A 14,743-nucleotide genomic window follows, 5' to 3' on the forward strand; every position below is an offset into this window, starting at 1 on the left:
ATTCAAGTCAACCAAACAAAAGAGACTGCTTCATATCCACTCCTCGTGCAGGAATGTCATTGAGCAGGTTGAAGAATGCGTGTGTTTCTCGTTGGAAGTGAAATGAGGAAGCAAGACGGGAATATGTGTTTGTGTACTCCAGATATGGCACATGAGGTAAGAATAACCTAAATTACTTTTTTTTTAGCTGAGGCCATTTTAAACAGAATCCATTTCTTCTTCCTCTTAAAGCATTTGGTTTGTGTTTAACTCTCAAAGGAGATCCTTTGAGCTTACAAGGGGCTGAGACAGTCCACCGTGGCCCTTTAGAGGGAATGACACCATCAGCAGTCCACTGAATGTGACACAGAGGTGTCAGCTGAGGTGAAACTGTGCAGACCGGGTCGGTGATGGAGGAGATCGGGCAGAGAGAATTGCATTTAAACCACACAACTGCTCACATTTCACCCCCGGATGCAAAACCTGGATTTCCTGGGTACTATGTACTCATCCCCTTTCTGCTACTCACGCTGACTGGATGTGTGGTGGCAATGGTAGGATCAGTTCTCTTTGTTGACTTTGCATGAACACATAAGTGGTTTATCTTTAATATCTTGTCGTTGTGCTTCTCTGTAGGTTGTTTATATCAGAAGGAAAACTAGGTTAGTAATCTTTTTTGTTGCTTTGTTGTTGCTCTCTATATAAACGTGCCTAGCCTTGCCTCTTTACTTTTTGAACACAATTTGGATCTTTTTTTTATTTTTTATTTTTATGTTTCGCTTCAGATTAGATGAGCTGCGTCACAGGCTGATTCCTCTGTACAGCTACGACCCTGCGGAGGAGGAACAAGATGAGTGGGGGTATGAGGGCAAGGATGAGAATGATGAGGAGCTAGCTGTAAGCAACCCCCCCCCCCCCCCCTCCCCAAACATTTACAACCTGATACAAAACCCTATTTTATATCCATATTTAATGCAAACTCATACAGATTGTGTTTTCTTTACAGGAACCTTTGTACAAAGGAGCAATGCTTTATCTGTCACCTGACTACAGGACATGAACAGAAAACGGAGACGGCTGAAAGTTGTACTCATGTAGAGGAAAATATCCTCCTTTATATTTGGTGTACAAAGGAAAACAGTGCAAAAGTATTGTCCTCTGTATAAAACAACATGGGGTGACATTCATCTACTTCTAGCATGACATCAAATCTTTTAATGTCCTATGACATGATCTACATTGCCCACCAGATGGCGCTGTCATCCTGTCATTGTTGGGTTTTTCTTACTTCAGTTTGGACTTTTTTGCTTTTAAAGGGTGTAAAAGGTTTTGAAGTACAAGGAAGGTGCCATTTCTTGGACAATAAACCAAATGCTGAAATCAAAGCTAAAACTTTGAGTGTGTGTTTGCCGCCTAAAATAATTTATGAATTAGACTCAGAAGAGCTCAAAAGATACAGCTGTTCCTGCTTGGTAATCAGAGGGGTCTGCTGATGTTTGGAGGTTCCTCAGGTTGACTTCTTTTTTCACACGTAGAAAGATGGGATCACAAAGACAGAGCAGGTGAACAACTACTATCTGACAGATGTTAACTTAAGATGTGAAAATGTGTTTCCAGTCTGTGTCAACTCTTTTAACTTTGTGTGTGTGGATTTACATTAGTCTGGGTGTCCGTCCTCTTGGGCCATACTGGTTCCTGACCTCCATCATGTTGGCCTCGGCTTTGCTCCTCCCTGCTCTGAGCCTGGGCAGCTTGACGTGCTACTACTGTCCTCTGCAGCACAAAGGAAAGTCCTGCCCCAACATCACAAGCCAGTGTCTGCCTCATCAGCGCTGCTCCAACTCAAGAGGCCACTACGGGCCAGTCTACATCCTGTCGGCTCAGGGCTGCGTGGACTCTGACCTCTGCAGCTCCCATGAAATGACCTCTTATCGGGGCGTGGAATACAACGTCAGCCACACCTGCTGCTGCAAAGACCAATGTAACAGCATGCCAAAGACTGACTCAAACCTGAAAATGCTACTGAGGATTGCTGATATCAAAGATCACACTAACGTCACTTTTAATGGTTTGGGAGAAGATTCATGTGCAAATTACAAAAAACCAAGAAGCTCCACTATACCTGACACTGCATTATAGTTATTTGTAAGAGAGGCCTGTTAGCCAGAGGCACTTAACTGAGTCTTCACAAGGTGAAACACATCCAGACAAATGTTTTCATGTTTGTGATTTTCTGTATTTTTACTGAATTAATGTTTGAATAAGAAACAGTACATTGTGGTCAGTGGCTTATCTTGTTACATGTACGCTCCCGAGAGAACAAGGTGGACTTGTCAGCCATCCTCTTTCTTCTAAATAATGACCTAAATTAAAGCACCAGGATAAACCCCCAACTCTGTGTAGATGCTTTGTGTAGACGTTACAAGCAGGTGTGCGAGGAGGCGTGGCCTGTTCAGGAAGGTCTGGAGTCAGTAGTGAGCGTGGAATTCAGCAGGAGAAGCTCTGAAAGGTTTTTTCCAGTTTTATTGAAGTTAAGATCTTAAAAATGCACAGGTAGGTTCCCATTGTACTGATTGTTTTTAAGTTGCATATTGATATTATTTCTGCCATTAACTTTGCTTTAACAGTGTTCAGCATTTTTAACGAGGCAATCAGTAGAGACCACTAACACCTGTGCTTCAGAGTTAAGGACGAGGCATTCACTTGCTGAATGTGTTTGTTTGGAAAAGAAGAAAAATATAAAACAGTCAGTAAGGGATGTTCTTGTCATATGGAGTACTACATAGCCAATACAACTGTAGTTTAACATCTTTTGAGACCCTGAAGGAGCTTTGTAAAACAAGAGATAATCCCTTAAATTGTGAATAAATCTTGGCTCTAAGAACAAAACATATTAACAGTGTGCAATATAAACTTGTTTAATGGATTTTGAAGATCATAATTAAGGCAAAAAAGGCCTAGATGGCAATAAGTTGCATTATGGGAAGTGTGGTATCCAATGTTTTTTTTAGTTCTACAGTGTCTATCTTTAGTGTGTTACTAAATGAATGATGTGCTCTTGAGGTTTCATTTATTAGATTTATTCAGTCAAATTACCAACACACTCTCTTTTAACTTGCAGGCTGAACACGTTGCTGCTTGTGCGTGTTGCCGTGTTGTGGTTCTACCTCCTCCTTCCCTCCCTGCTCGGTGACAACATGGTGTGCTACTACAGCCCCGTCTTGGAGAAGGAGAAGAAGTTTGAGCTCATTGCGACTGTGTGCCCTCCTGAGGAGCTGTGCTTCAAGGCCGATGGTCGCTACGGAAACCACAGCGCCCTGTCTGCCAGGGGCTGCATGGCGAAGAAGGACTGCGGCCAGGTGCACAAGCTGCGCCTCAAAGGAACCGTCTTCACCATGAGCTACAACTGCTGTAATGAGGCATACTGTAACTCCAGCCCAGGGATGGCAGCCACATCCCTCTACATCACAGTAACACTGATGACTTTACTTGTGATGGCCCGGGGCTTTTGAATTACAGACTCCTTTGCGTTCATGTCATTAGGAAAAATGTGTACCTAGTTTACATGCATCTCTGCAGCCTCAGCATGGAGCAATGCAGAGGGTCTGCAGTGGTTGCACACTCAGTACTAAGACACTGAGATGTGCACCAAGGAGATGCTGGAGAATCAACTTCGATTTTTAAAGTTACAAATATGTAAATATACTGTATTTATCTTTTAATATCATAAATAAACATTTAAGTAAGAGATTGTATTCTCCTTCGGCCTGAATATTTTAAGCACTTTTCTTTCTCATGTCAATGCACATACAAGACAAGGCTGGCATGTTCCTTAGTTCTTTGTCAAAAAAATCCTATGAAAAAGCCTAAAACAATGGATCATACTACAGTGCTAGGAGCTTGATATAACCTACCTCCTGTCTTTGTGGTATCAAAGAGCCACATTTGTATAGCATTACTTCTCTGATAACTAGAGTCTGCATTGCAGCTACAAATATGAATTCTGTTGACAAATCAAGTATATAATAAACACAAGGCTTATTGTTAAAAAGTGAAAGAGCAGCTCAAGCAATGTGTACAGTATGAGGTTTAGACAGTTCTTTATTTCCCTTTTATAAGGCTGCTGGGTCTCCCCATAGTGGATATACATATATATACAGGAGATTGCTATACTGGAGTTACACTGAAGGCAGAGGGTCCATATTACACAGACTTCAAAAAACAACACTAAGAGAGCCTCACCTCCAGGTATCAGAAATCAGCAGAGAGAGAGAGAGAGAGAGATGGGAAGAGGGAAAACAGCACAAGGGGGAGATGATACAGTCAGAGAGCCTGACTCGACTGCCTAATAACTTAACACTAGAAAGTAACATACAGATTTCACGCACAGTGCATCTTAAATAGGTTAGGTGAAGAACCATTTACCATAAATATCTGTATTTTTCGAAAAACCAACATATATAAAAAATGATTAAAAAAATCATTGTTCAGTCTTTTGGGTTTTTTTTTCTTTTCTTATTTTCTCCTTTTCCCATCGTGCGAATCGTTCTTTGTTTCTTCTTCCAATGGGGGCCGGGCTTTGCAGGCCCCGCCCACAGCCATTCCGGATAAACAAAGGACAAGAAACATAACCCAGCATCCCCATCCCCTCCCCCCCTTAAAAGCATGTGAATTAGTAGAAAACGAACAAACAAATGAACTGAACACCACAGTCAACTCATCACAAAAAGAATCCACAGACACACAGAACAGCAAAAACACAGTACTCTTTTTTTTTTTTTTTTTTTTTTTTTCCTTTTTTCAGCTTCATCATCGGTATTCCTCTTAATGGTCAGTATCAACATTGCGATCTTTCTCCTGGCGTACTGGTTGGCGGCAGTGGAGTGTTCCTCCTCCCAGCGGCTCAGTGGAACTAGGAGGCAACTTTCCAAATGGCTGGTCAGTTCAGCAGTGATACATTATCTCTCAATTTCACAGTGTGGTAGGAAAATGAGGATGAGTGGAGGGAGGGAGGGAGGAAGTGATAGAGAGGTAAGCGAGAGGGAAGGGTTATCAGAAGTGGGAATCAGAAGAAACAATTAGCAAACAACAAGAAACTCCGACAGTCCAGGATAAAAAGTAAACAAAATGGCTGCTTTGCTCCTTCTGAGTTTCAGTCCCCCCGACCCGTTCGGTTGGGTGAGCCTTGATTGGCTGGCGTAAACTGTTACGATGGCCCATGTTTGTGGCAGAGGGTAGGGAGAAATAGGTGAGGAAAGTCTGAGGCTTACAGGAATCCACTTGTGGATGGGACTCGACAGGACAATATGTCTTCAGGAGAGAGAGGACGAAAGTTGCGGGTTGATGTGTGATTGGCAGGTCAGAGGGCGAATCCCTTCTTGCTGGGTTCAGGCACGCTGTTGCAGTGCCCGCCTCTTGCGGCTGTAGTAGTGACGGCCGGCAGTCTGTCTGGCAAAGTTCATCATGTAGTTTTGTTTACGAGTGCTGAAGGAATAAAGATACAGTGAAAGAGGGGGAAAGAGGAGTTTGAACGTTAGTGACTAAGCAGAAGGGAACTCAAACTCCACTCATTGCCATGCACAAACTCTCTCCCATGCATGCAAACACACGAATGGTTGATCACAGCTTTCGCGCTCAGTCACTTCCAGGTTCATGCTGGCCTTTATAATCATGTTTCAGCCATAACCTCAAACACTCAACCCTTGAAGATATGGTGGCACTACTCTACACGACTGGATTTGTTTACGTTCTGCACAAATGAGAGGTAGCTAGATGGTGAACATGGCGGTAGAAGTTGCTACATGTTTCCATGACCAAATGCCACAAGACAAAGACATGGGACACAGAGTCTACAGACATACTACCACGGAGGAAAACTCTGACACTGAGTGTTTGAGGTCAGAGATCAACAGCCATCACTGGGAGAAAAGAAAAGAACTAAAGAAAAGTCATAAAAGTGCAGGGTTGGGATCAGAGAAGGGCTGTTTTCAAACTAAGAGACACAGAGAAAAGCCGCGGAGGATCGCTCTTGCTTAGCCTGTTCATTGCCTCTTCCATCCAGCAGGGCGGAGCCAGTGAGCCAGGAGTGCAGCCAGGGCAGGCAAGGGCCTCTGCAAAGCGGGGGGGGGGGGGGATCAGGAGGGATTTGGGAGGGAGGTATGGTGCGTGTGCATGGTTGATGTCGTGGAGGTGGATATGTCAAGGTAGATGGAAGGGACGGCTGGTGAACTGCAAAGTGTTTGAGTGTGTGTGTGTGTGTGTGAGCTCGTTTGTTTTCTCTGATCCTTGGTTAGAAAAGAAGAGGGGAGTGAGGAGTGAGCTCCCGACTCAGAGACATGGTGTTGTTGTCAACAGACAGACAGACAGCCATGAATGAAAAAGGGAATGGTGAGCTGTTGCAACAGTCGACCTGTTAAGCCATGCAAGGAGCTGGATGGAGAAGGTTAGTCAGATGAAAGTCTTCGGAAAAAGAGCCTTCATTTGAAATCGTGATGCAAGATGCCCGCATTGCAATTGATGTTGATACATGAAAGAAAAAAAAAAAATTCTTCCAGTGCTTTAGCTGGATTCAAAATAAATGCAGGACCACAAACAGTTATCTTTTTCAGGTAGGGTTGAGCGGGTTAACCTGTGAGTAAGCCACTAAGTCAAAACACCGCAGTAGAGGTAGAGTTTCAATAACAAAACAAACAGATATAAGTATAGTGATGGATTACATCACACATATACACACAAACACAGTACCATTGACATTTGTATGTCATTTGCATGTCATTTATAATAAAAATGCCTTCAGAGATCTTGTTGCAGGGGTTAAAATGTTGTTTTTGAATTGAGTGAAACCATTCTGTTTAACCCTCCATTTACTGTGTCACTGTGAACATTGCTTTGATTTCTTTGTTGGGAGACGTCTCATAAGGTCTGTGTGTAGGATCGTTTTATTGGAAAGCCTCCACCTTCACACCTTTTGTTGACCTGCCTGGTGCTCGAGATATAAAGCACGGGCATGAATATGACTGTGGTGACGATGAGGAGGGCTGGGTGTGCCAGTGAGCGTGTTGGAGGGTTGTGCACAGTGTCTCAGGGAGAAGAAAGGGTTGGGAGGAAAGGGTGAGGGACGGGGCTGCATCCAGGAAGAGGCGGAGAACTTACCTCACACTACAGCCATGCCAGAGGGAGCAGAATACAGAAGAGAGCAGAGGTTAGAGCGCGAGAGGGGAGAAGCAGGAGGAGGGGACTGCTGTCTCGCAGAAAGGTCTGAGGGGGTAGGAGCCCCGGCCTGGGGAGGCAGGGGCCCAAAGAGGGGAGAAAGGAGGAGAGAGGAGAGGCATAAGGAGAGTCAAAGTATTAAGGAAGATGAGATAGTGAGCAGGATGACAGAGAGAAAGAGGCAGAAAGAATGAATGAAAGAAGAAGCGGAAAGAGAAGAAGAGATGGAAGAGATTTAGCAGCGAGACAGCAGAAATATGTCGTGAAGATGAAGGGTAAGTGAGAAAACCACAGGTAGAAGTGGAGACAAAGAGCAAGAAATACAGTGGTAATCCATCCGTCGTGGGCAAGAATGGGAAGCGAAAAGGAGAAACAGGGAAAGAGCAGGTTTTGAGGAAGGAGGAAGGCGGTGGTGATGAAGTAAGGTGGGATCAATGCGGCACAAGCAGAGGAGGGAGTATGACCACATGACCAAACACGTAAAGCAGCAGGGAAGAGAAGCGTTGGGAGAAAAATAAAAAGACAGGATTGAGCAGGAATAGAAGGGAAAGGAAGAACGTGTGAAGGAGTGGAGGAATTGGCGAACAGAGAGAAACAAACAACAGAGCAAAGTGTGAGGATCACGGTCACTCTTTTCAGCAGACACTGTTGAAAACCGTGGCAGTGCGAGGGAGGGAGTGCGACAGGTCATGACTGCTTAGACCAGGGACAGCTCAGGTAAGGCATTAGTGCGTGTTTGTGTGTATGTGGCACTTTTTATTAGCTGCGAATGAATCATCAGATGTTATGTTGCTGTTGTGAGCAGCATTTGAAAAGCTTTCGTACATGTCTGAATGAACAATCAGCACCGACATGAGAGGGAATATTGCTCTGACCCACATCAACATGCAGAAAATGCTTAATGATATTGCAATGTCAAGAATAAGCTAGCTGCGTATGTTCATGATATCTTCAGTGCCCTGCAGAATCTCCAGCTTTGCCATTTGTATTAGAAAACTGGGATTATCTTCCCCATTGAATACATGCATTCTAATGGTTTTTAGACTAAAATGCAATAAAAATGTATCAGGTAAAAGAAGGAGGAGAGGAACGATTGGCAAACCAGTGAAGCATTACAGGAGAGTAGAACAGAGGCAATCATACATGTGAAGCAACTTTCACAGTTTCTTTGTTTTGGAAATGGTATGATCTTGATTCAGCTCTGTGTCATGCCTTGTAGTGGTCATTAGGGGCAGATTGGCAAAGTGTGACTGAATATGCTAAATTATGAGTGGATGTCATACATCCAATAAGTGCTTTATTAGAGGATAAAATAGGAAGGTATTTAAAATGTTGGAATTTATGTTTTTTCAATAAAACCATATCTCAGACCATTGATACATTTTTAGCAGAAAAAGAGCTCAGCTGTGAGATCTTTGGGTTCCACAAAACACTGAGAATACAATGCTCTGACAACAAGGGATAATCTGTGGTACACAGAACAAACATCCACAAACAGATCCCTTTACAGCAAAGCTCACTCATCTTGTTCTCTGCAGACACTAGACGCTACAACGAGCTATTGTAAAAGCTGCTTAGAGGTTGGTTGTAAGTGGCAGGCGGCACACCGCTATGAGCTTTTAGTGTATGTATGTGTATGCTGCATCTCTGTATTCGTGTGGAGTTAAGGGGATGTTTGTTTTCCAGGTGAGGCTGAGGCAGAGGTTCAGACAGGGGCAGATCAGGGCTCTTTTTGGGGGCCAGTCTGGGGGGGCCATGGGCTGGCTTGGAATTGGGTACTCACAGAACTACTTCCACATGGTCCAGCGCCCACTGGTCATGTCCTGCACCTTCATGGCGTGGCTGCCACCACCGCAGCATCACCCCTTTAACCCTTGCCTCTCTAGAGAGACGATGGAGACATTGTGGGATCAGTCAGGGTCAGATATGACATGGTCATTTGGTTTAAGTACATTTAAAACAGCATTATGAAGATTGTTTTGACAGTACCAGAGTCAGTACCGTCTGTTTCATTTAAGCAGTCAGTATAATAAGTATAAAAAAAAGTATAACTAATGGCTTTATTAGCGACTAATGAATTATTTAGTGGTCAGTCAAAACATTTTCGAAGAGCCACTCCTGTTTCTAAGGTGTGAAAACTCTTTGTGGCCACTGATTATCCTTCAGCTATATGACTCCCTTTTAATAAGTCATATTAGCTCAAACTCAAATGGACTCCACTTATTGACTAACCCTCTTAAAACAGCTACAGAGCATCTGGACCAACACTGATTGAAATTGAAATCACTTATGGTTATAAATGCAGATGTACTACAGTGTTGTAAACACTTATTTATGACTTATTAGCAACCGCAGCAACACTGCAACACTTGAATTAGATATTAGTTCAAGGTGAATAATCATGAATAAAGCCATTAGTCACACAAAACCCAGAGTATTTATGCTTTATGAGAAAATGTTCAGGTTCAAACTGAGCATCACTTACAATGGGATGTTGTAGGACACTCTCTGTGCCTTTATGAAGTCTTTGGGCTGGTGCTGGGCGATGACATGCCAGCTGACTCCATTGTTGACACTGTATTGCAGCAGCACAGCCCGGTCGACTGTGTCAGCCTGATCCAGTGCTATGTTACAGCTGTCTGTTTGTGCAACGCTGCCAATCTGCAGCACAAACATGATCTTACTGCAGCGAGACGGACAAGATGGGGAAAAAAGAGAAGTTTAGAGAGAGACAATATAAAGACTCATCAGGTGGAGGAAATAAGCTAATTTAGTTATGAAGCAGGGAGGTGTAGGTTGACATTATTAGTGATTGTACAGTATGTTTTGGTTGTACCTGTACCTGGCTCGAGTGAGGTCCAGCGGTTTTGTAACTGCCTGCCTCATCTTACAGCCATTGAAGTAGAGTGAGTCTCCGTGGGCATGCGGTGACAGCTGCCCACAGCCGCTGCCCACTCCACCACCTTGGATTAACTGCCAGCTCTCTTGAGAAACACTGCCTGACTCAAAGTTGTCCTTGATTGAGCTGGGCAGGTCACTGCTGGAGAGGGAGCAGTCATCACCTGTTGATGTGAAAGGGAAGAAACTCTCAGATTTTGTTTTGTTTTAGATTAAATCAATTTGGCACATATCTTAGAAAATTCAAAAACAATGTGTTTGTCAGAATATAAGCTGTTTGAGGCCCACCATGGTGTCCCTCATCACAGATGCAGACCACTCCGCTTGTACAGTAGCCATGGCCGCTGCAGAGCCCTGGACAGGCCTCCCCGATGTAAACATTGTCCACTCCCCAGCTCTGTCGCTCTCCCGTCCCCTCCTTTTGAATCCAGCGGAACTGGGTAGCTCTGGAAATACAAAGCTGATTCTTACACTGCTTCAATAAAAGGCAACAGAGTGATCCATGTCGCTTATTCTGCATATGGCCCAGCGTGATGACATTATTTGAGGGAAGGTGAAAAATGTGTGTGATCCTACCCTGAGGAGACATGGTCTGGCAGCTGGACTGTGACCCTGGTCCATGTTGAGCTGTTGACCGGACTGTAGATTGTGGATTCGTGGAATTGGAAGGGAGAGCAGCCTACGTTGTTGACTGAGGAGGGGAGGCACTCTGACTGGACCAACTGCCATGAGTCGGACCTAAAGGGTGAGAGTAAAAGCTTAAAGATGTCCATGTCAAAAATCTAGTAAAAGTCAGAATGATTAAATGGTGGATGTAGTTTCAGGTTTTTTAATGGCAGACAAAAAGTAATTACCTGACTTTTAGCACTGACATTTTGAATTATGTGTATTGTCAAAAATGTCTAATTCCACAATAGCTGAGAGTTTTTCTGTCTTTTTATAACTCTTATATAATATATTATTGAAGCCTTTCCTTGGCATTCTTACCTTGCATCCTTCCTGTACTGCAGCAGGACCGAATGCTGGTCTTCACAGGTGTCTGTCTCACAACCGACAACGATCTGCATCAACGAGAAAGGTTAACACTTAGAACTAACGAACTCATGTTAAAGACAATAGACAATACGACAGATTTGTGGCTCTCTTGCTGTATTTTACCTTAAACTGAAGAATATAACCAGGCTGCACAATGAGCTCTCGGGTGGCCAGAATATTGTGTGTCCTGTCTTGGTTCTTATTTGGCCAGTACAAGTGGAAAGAGGGGTTTCCACAGAAGCCGGCTGTGCGCACAGCGTTAGGATAGAAGCTCCAGCTTTCCTCATGAGAAACACCTTCTGGTCAAATGCAAGAAGAGTCCCAAATATTAATTTATGTGTAGTGTCAGGCGAGTTGTCAGGCTCCGATTACATATCCCACAAAAATACTCACCATCATCAAATGTGTCAAGCAGAGTGGGGGGGTTGATGTCTGACCCTCCCACCAAGATGTTGTCGATGGCCCACTGAGCTCTTTCCAGGCTGGGGGTGGCAAGGCCAGAGGAAATCGTAAATGGTTGCCACCAGCGCAGACGAGTAGCATTTGTCAGGGCTCCCTCTGGAAGGATGATATAATCTCTCCTCACAGATACATATTTAAGATAGTCCATCTCATGCAGCAGTGTCCAGGACACACCTGAGGAGCAGATGTCAACAGAATGAGCAGGAAAATCAGAAACAAAGGGAGGTAATCAGAAGTAGATAACACTGATGATAATGAAAATGTAAATTTAAACAATGTAATCTAGGCATGCATGTTGTTACTTTACCTCCATCAGTGGAGTAGTCTAGCAGCACTCCCTCTTTACGACAAGTTGGACGATGGCACATTGTCACATTATCTTCACTTCCAATCCTGGCCCAGTACTCCACAAACCTTTGTGCAAAAACACAGTTCAAATGCACTTAAAGTAACACATCATTTGAAGACCCAATTTACACATCTATCACTGAGGTTAATTACTGACTTTGCTCCGCGGAGGTCCAGATCAGCAGTGACAGCCTGTCTGGCATCAGCCCCTCCAAAGTACAGGGCTGTCCCTTCTACCAACACACCACAATCTGTACAGGGTCTACCACCCTCCAGCACCTGCCACTGAGGGCCTGCTGCCCCCTCCCAGTCAAAACGCTCCTTCAGAGATGCCTACAGAAAAAAGACACACATACATACAAACTTGGATGGATAAATTCAACTGAAGTTTATTATTCTTATCTGGTTTTACAAAAATAGTTTTTTTTTAACTGACAGAAACAACCCCACCTTAAGTGCAGTACTGGCATAGCAGTTTGGTCCAGTGAATCCTGGATCACAGAGACAGCGCTGATCCAGACAATCTCCATGCCCCCCACAGTGGCTATCACAAGCTGGTCCGATGTAAAAGTTCTCCACTCCCCACTCAATGTCTGAGTGCTGCTGATAAAACCGGAACCGCACCGCTCTGTGGAAAAAAAACAGAAGGGGTTAGTCGAACAACATGCATACTCATTTCATGATTTATATGACAATGATTTTAAACATTCAAGCGATGCCAACAATTTGATCTACAGTATCTATAATTTAATTAAAATAAAATATGAAACAGTGCTGTTTGTTTTGGAAAAGAGTGAAGGACGATGTGTGTTAACTCACTTGTCGGCCAGGCTGTCAGGCAGCAGAAAGATTGCTCTCTTCCAGCCTTCAGCAGGGAAGAAGACTGACGGCTGTGACACCTGACCTCCACAGCGGGGGTCTGCAGGAAGGCACTGAGGCACCAGGTACTTCCAGGTCACTCCAAAGTCCATGGAATACTGCACATGAACTTGACGGTCTGCATGTCGCTCAGGTACACTGCAGCCTACTGAAATCTACATCAGCATACAGATTTTCATGAGGTTATTTCACCCTGATTGCAACACAACCATTATCACAGACTAATTATTGTAGATCTGGCATTTCTAACTCTTACGTTACCTTAAACTGCATGACCCAGCCCTTGTCAGGGATGATATCATGTGTGACGGCATACACCTCTCTCCCATCTGCATTGCCACACACCATGACTCCATCAGGGGAGCTGCAAAAACGCTGCACCGAGCAGTCGTCTGAGAACAACCAATGATCGCTCACTGTTGAGAAAGAAATAGACACAAAAAAATGTGACACTTATGAGAGCAAGATGTTCTGGTAGAAAAGGTATAAGGACTTATTTATACAATTGAAACCTGAGATATTATGTTGATGATGTAAAACTATTTTTAATTAATGGTTTTCTCTTTCATTCTAACTTCATAACTAAAACTAAGACAGTAAAACTAAGTACATATTGCAAGTGTAAACACAAAATACACGCCTCTAAAACGTCATAATCCATATTAAAATATTGCCATATACTGCAATACTCAAAATCCTACCACGTCTTGTGATTATTACTGTATTAGCAGATTTTTGCCAGTACACAGCCCTTCTGTTTCCTGGTCTAATTTAATTGAGGCAGGGATTCAGGTATACCTATGGGCGTTTCCTCCTGCTCATTCGGCTGCCCTATTCTTCCTGATGTCTCATCAGCAGGAGCTCTCTCATGGTTTGGCAGAGCCAACCCTCCAAATGTGTCAGATATCTGAGCTCTCGGGTCCGAGCCTGCAATGAGGACATTATCCAGAGCCCAATCACTGTGGTCTAGTCCCTCATGTTGTGGCTGCCACCAGCGCACACGCACTCCTTCCTGGCGGGCAGCAGGGGGCAGCAGTACATTCACAAACCTGAATGCAGACAAAAACATATAAGAAGTCTCAGATATCTCGCATCACTCGTTTGTCAGTTTTTTGGAAGTAGTAACAACCGTGTGTTGATAGTTAAATAAAACTCACCCGGGCTTGGTGTACAGATCATAGAAGATCTCTGTCAGAAGATGCCAGTTGATTCCTCCATTCAGACTGTACTCCAGAAGCACACCCTGGTTACGGTTGCTCGGTGGGATCATGCAGCCATACATGAAGTAGAACTGGATGAACTCAGCGTTGGTCAAGTTCAGGTCAACTGTCACCAGCTGACGGCTGCAACTCTGTGCATAGACAAATAGAGAAATCAGGCAACATCAAGCTCTTCCTGCCTCATTTTTTATTCTGTGTTTGCAGAGTTATCTATTTAGATGCATCACCTTTTTAAAAACAAAACAGTTTAAAAGTTTCAGAGATTAAGTGGTGTGCTATTTTTTTCCTAAAGAGATATTCAGAAACATTACCAAAACAAAAACTGACAGATGATTAAACAAAGTTCAAGCCAGAGTATTTTATTATGAAACCGCTAAAGCTAGATTCAAACAAACACTCCCTTGAGGTGCTTCTGTCCAAGTCAGTCCATCAATATGCATCCATTTAGAACAGGGAAAACCAAAGCTGAACATAAAGCTTGACAGCCAATTACTTTGAGTTTTTTTTGTCAAATAGATAACAGTAATACTCATACACATCGACCAGATACTGTCACATCTGTTGACCTTCTTTATATCCAGCACACAACAATGTTTTTGTATTCTTTAACCCCTCCAGAGCACGAGTCTAAGGGTTAATGCAAAGCTTATGTTCATAAAAGGAAAAGGTCATGACCCAGTGGAAAACAATTGAGCTTTTAAATATGTCAATGC

General features: G+C 43.5%; 4 protein-coding genes across 12 annotated transcripts in view; 3 read left to right on the forward strand and 1 right to left on the reverse strand.

The window, feature by feature from the left end:
• The first annotated feature begins 3 nt into the window (after positions 1-3).
• Positions 4-1,371, forward strand: LOC114921773 (small integral membrane protein 29-like). Of its 2 annotated transcripts, none has more exons than XM_029282256.2 (5): positions 4-156; positions 259-533; positions 616-641; positions 765-876; positions 986-1,371. In XM_029282256.2, exons 2-5 carry the CDS (start codon positions 390-392, stop codon positions 1,037-1,039), a joined length of 336 nt encoding a protein of 111 aa, XP_029138089.1. In that variant the 5' UTR covers positions 4-156; positions 259-389; the 3' UTR covers positions 1,040-1,371. The 2 variants fall into 2 exon arrangements, 1 of the variants encoding a protein (XP_029138089.1); XR_010666693.1 differs by having other exon boundaries at positions 142-156; positions 232-533.
• Positions 1,372-1,686: 315 nt separating this feature from the next.
• LOC136179670 (sperm acrosome membrane-associated protein 4-like) lies at positions 1,687-2,485 on the forward strand. Its single transcript, XM_065956640.1, has 2 exons — positions 1,687-1,960; positions 2,409-2,485. The coding sequence occupies exons 1-2, from the start codon at positions 1,687-1,689 to the stop codon at positions 2,483-2,485; spliced, it is 351 nt and encodes a 116-aa protein (XP_065812712.1).
• bncr (bouncer) lies at positions 2,114-3,732 on the forward strand. Of its 2 annotated transcripts, none has more exons than XM_020658878.3 (2): positions 2,114-2,532; positions 3,101-3,732. In XM_020658878.3, the coding sequence occupies exons 1-2, from the start codon at positions 2,525-2,527 to the stop codon at positions 3,489-3,491; spliced, it is 399 nt and encodes a 132-aa protein (XP_020514534.1). In that variant the 5' UTR covers positions 2,114-2,524; the 3' UTR covers positions 3,492-3,732. The 2 variants fall into 2 exon arrangements, with proteins under 2 accessions (XP_020514534.1, XP_065813164.1); XM_065957092.1 differs by lacking the exon at positions 2,114-2,532 and adding an exon at positions 2,543-2,729.
• A 330-nt stretch (positions 3,733-4,062) lies between these two features.
• reln (reelin) overlaps positions 4,063-14,743 on the reverse strand; it is a 93,565-nt gene continuing 82,884 nt past the window's right edge. The window contains exons 49-65 of one of the 7 annotated variants that reach the window (XM_065957085.1): positions 13,968-14,161; positions 13,609-13,859; positions 13,072-13,226; positions 12,751-12,965; positions 12,382-12,559; positions 12,089-12,264; positions 11,891-11,997; positions 11,515-11,757; positions 11,245-11,417; positions 11,074-11,147; positions 10,663-10,824; positions 10,375-10,532; positions 10,025-10,250; positions 9,674-9,871; positions 8,972-9,070; positions 7,132-7,258; positions 4,063-5,463 (exon numbers count right to left, since the gene is read on the reverse strand). In XM_065957085.1, the coding sequence (XP_065813157.1) occupies positions 7,138-7,258; positions 8,972-9,070; positions 9,674-9,871; positions 10,025-10,250; positions 10,375-10,532; positions 10,663-10,824; positions 11,074-11,147; positions 11,245-11,417; positions 11,515-11,757; positions 11,891-11,997; positions 12,089-12,264; positions 12,382-12,559; positions 12,751-12,965; positions 13,072-13,226; positions 13,609-13,859; positions 13,968-14,161 (2,730 nt within the window). In that variant the 3' untranslated portion in view covers positions 4,063-5,463; positions 7,132-7,137. Of the gene's footprint in view, positions 5,464-7,131; positions 7,259-8,971; positions 9,071-9,673; positions 9,872-10,024; positions 10,251-10,374; positions 10,533-10,662; positions 10,825-11,073; positions 11,148-11,244; positions 11,421-11,514; positions 11,758-11,890; positions 11,998-12,088; positions 12,265-12,381; positions 12,560-12,750; positions 12,966-13,071; positions 13,227-13,608; positions 13,860-13,967; positions 14,162-14,743 lie in introns of all 7 variants that reach the window. The other 6 variants (XM_065957084.1, XM_065957087.1, XM_065957086.1 and 3 more) reach the window with 6 other exon arrangements.

The sequence above is a fragment of the Labrus bergylta genome, chromosome 7 (genome assembly GCF_963930695.1).
Source record: "Labrus bergylta chromosome 7, fLabBer1.1, whole genome shotgun sequence".
Taxonomy (NCBI): domain Eukaryota; kingdom Metazoa; phylum Chordata; class Actinopteri; order Labriformes; family Labridae; genus Labrus; species Labrus bergylta.

Coding starts and splice junctions, on each gene's coding strand:
- LOC114921773 (XM_029282256.2), top strand. CDS start 390: ATGGAGGAGATCGGGCAGAGAGAATTGCATTTAAACCACACAACTGCT. Junction 642..764: donor TATATCAGAAGGAAAACTAG/GTTAGTAATCTT, acceptor GTTTCGCTTCAG/ATTAGATGAGCTGCGTCACA. Junction 877..985: donor AGAATGATGAGGAGCTAGCT/GTAAGCAACCCC, acceptor TTTTCTTTACAG/GAACCTTTGTACAAAGGAGC.
- LOC136179670 (XM_065956640.1), top strand. CDS start 1,687: ATGTTGGCCTCGGCTTTGCTCCTCCCTGCTCTGAGCCTGGGCAGCTTG. Junction 1,961..2,408: donor CTGCTGCTGCAAAGACCAAT/GTAACAGCATGC, acceptor CGTTACAAGCAG/GTGTGCGAGGAGGCGTGGCC.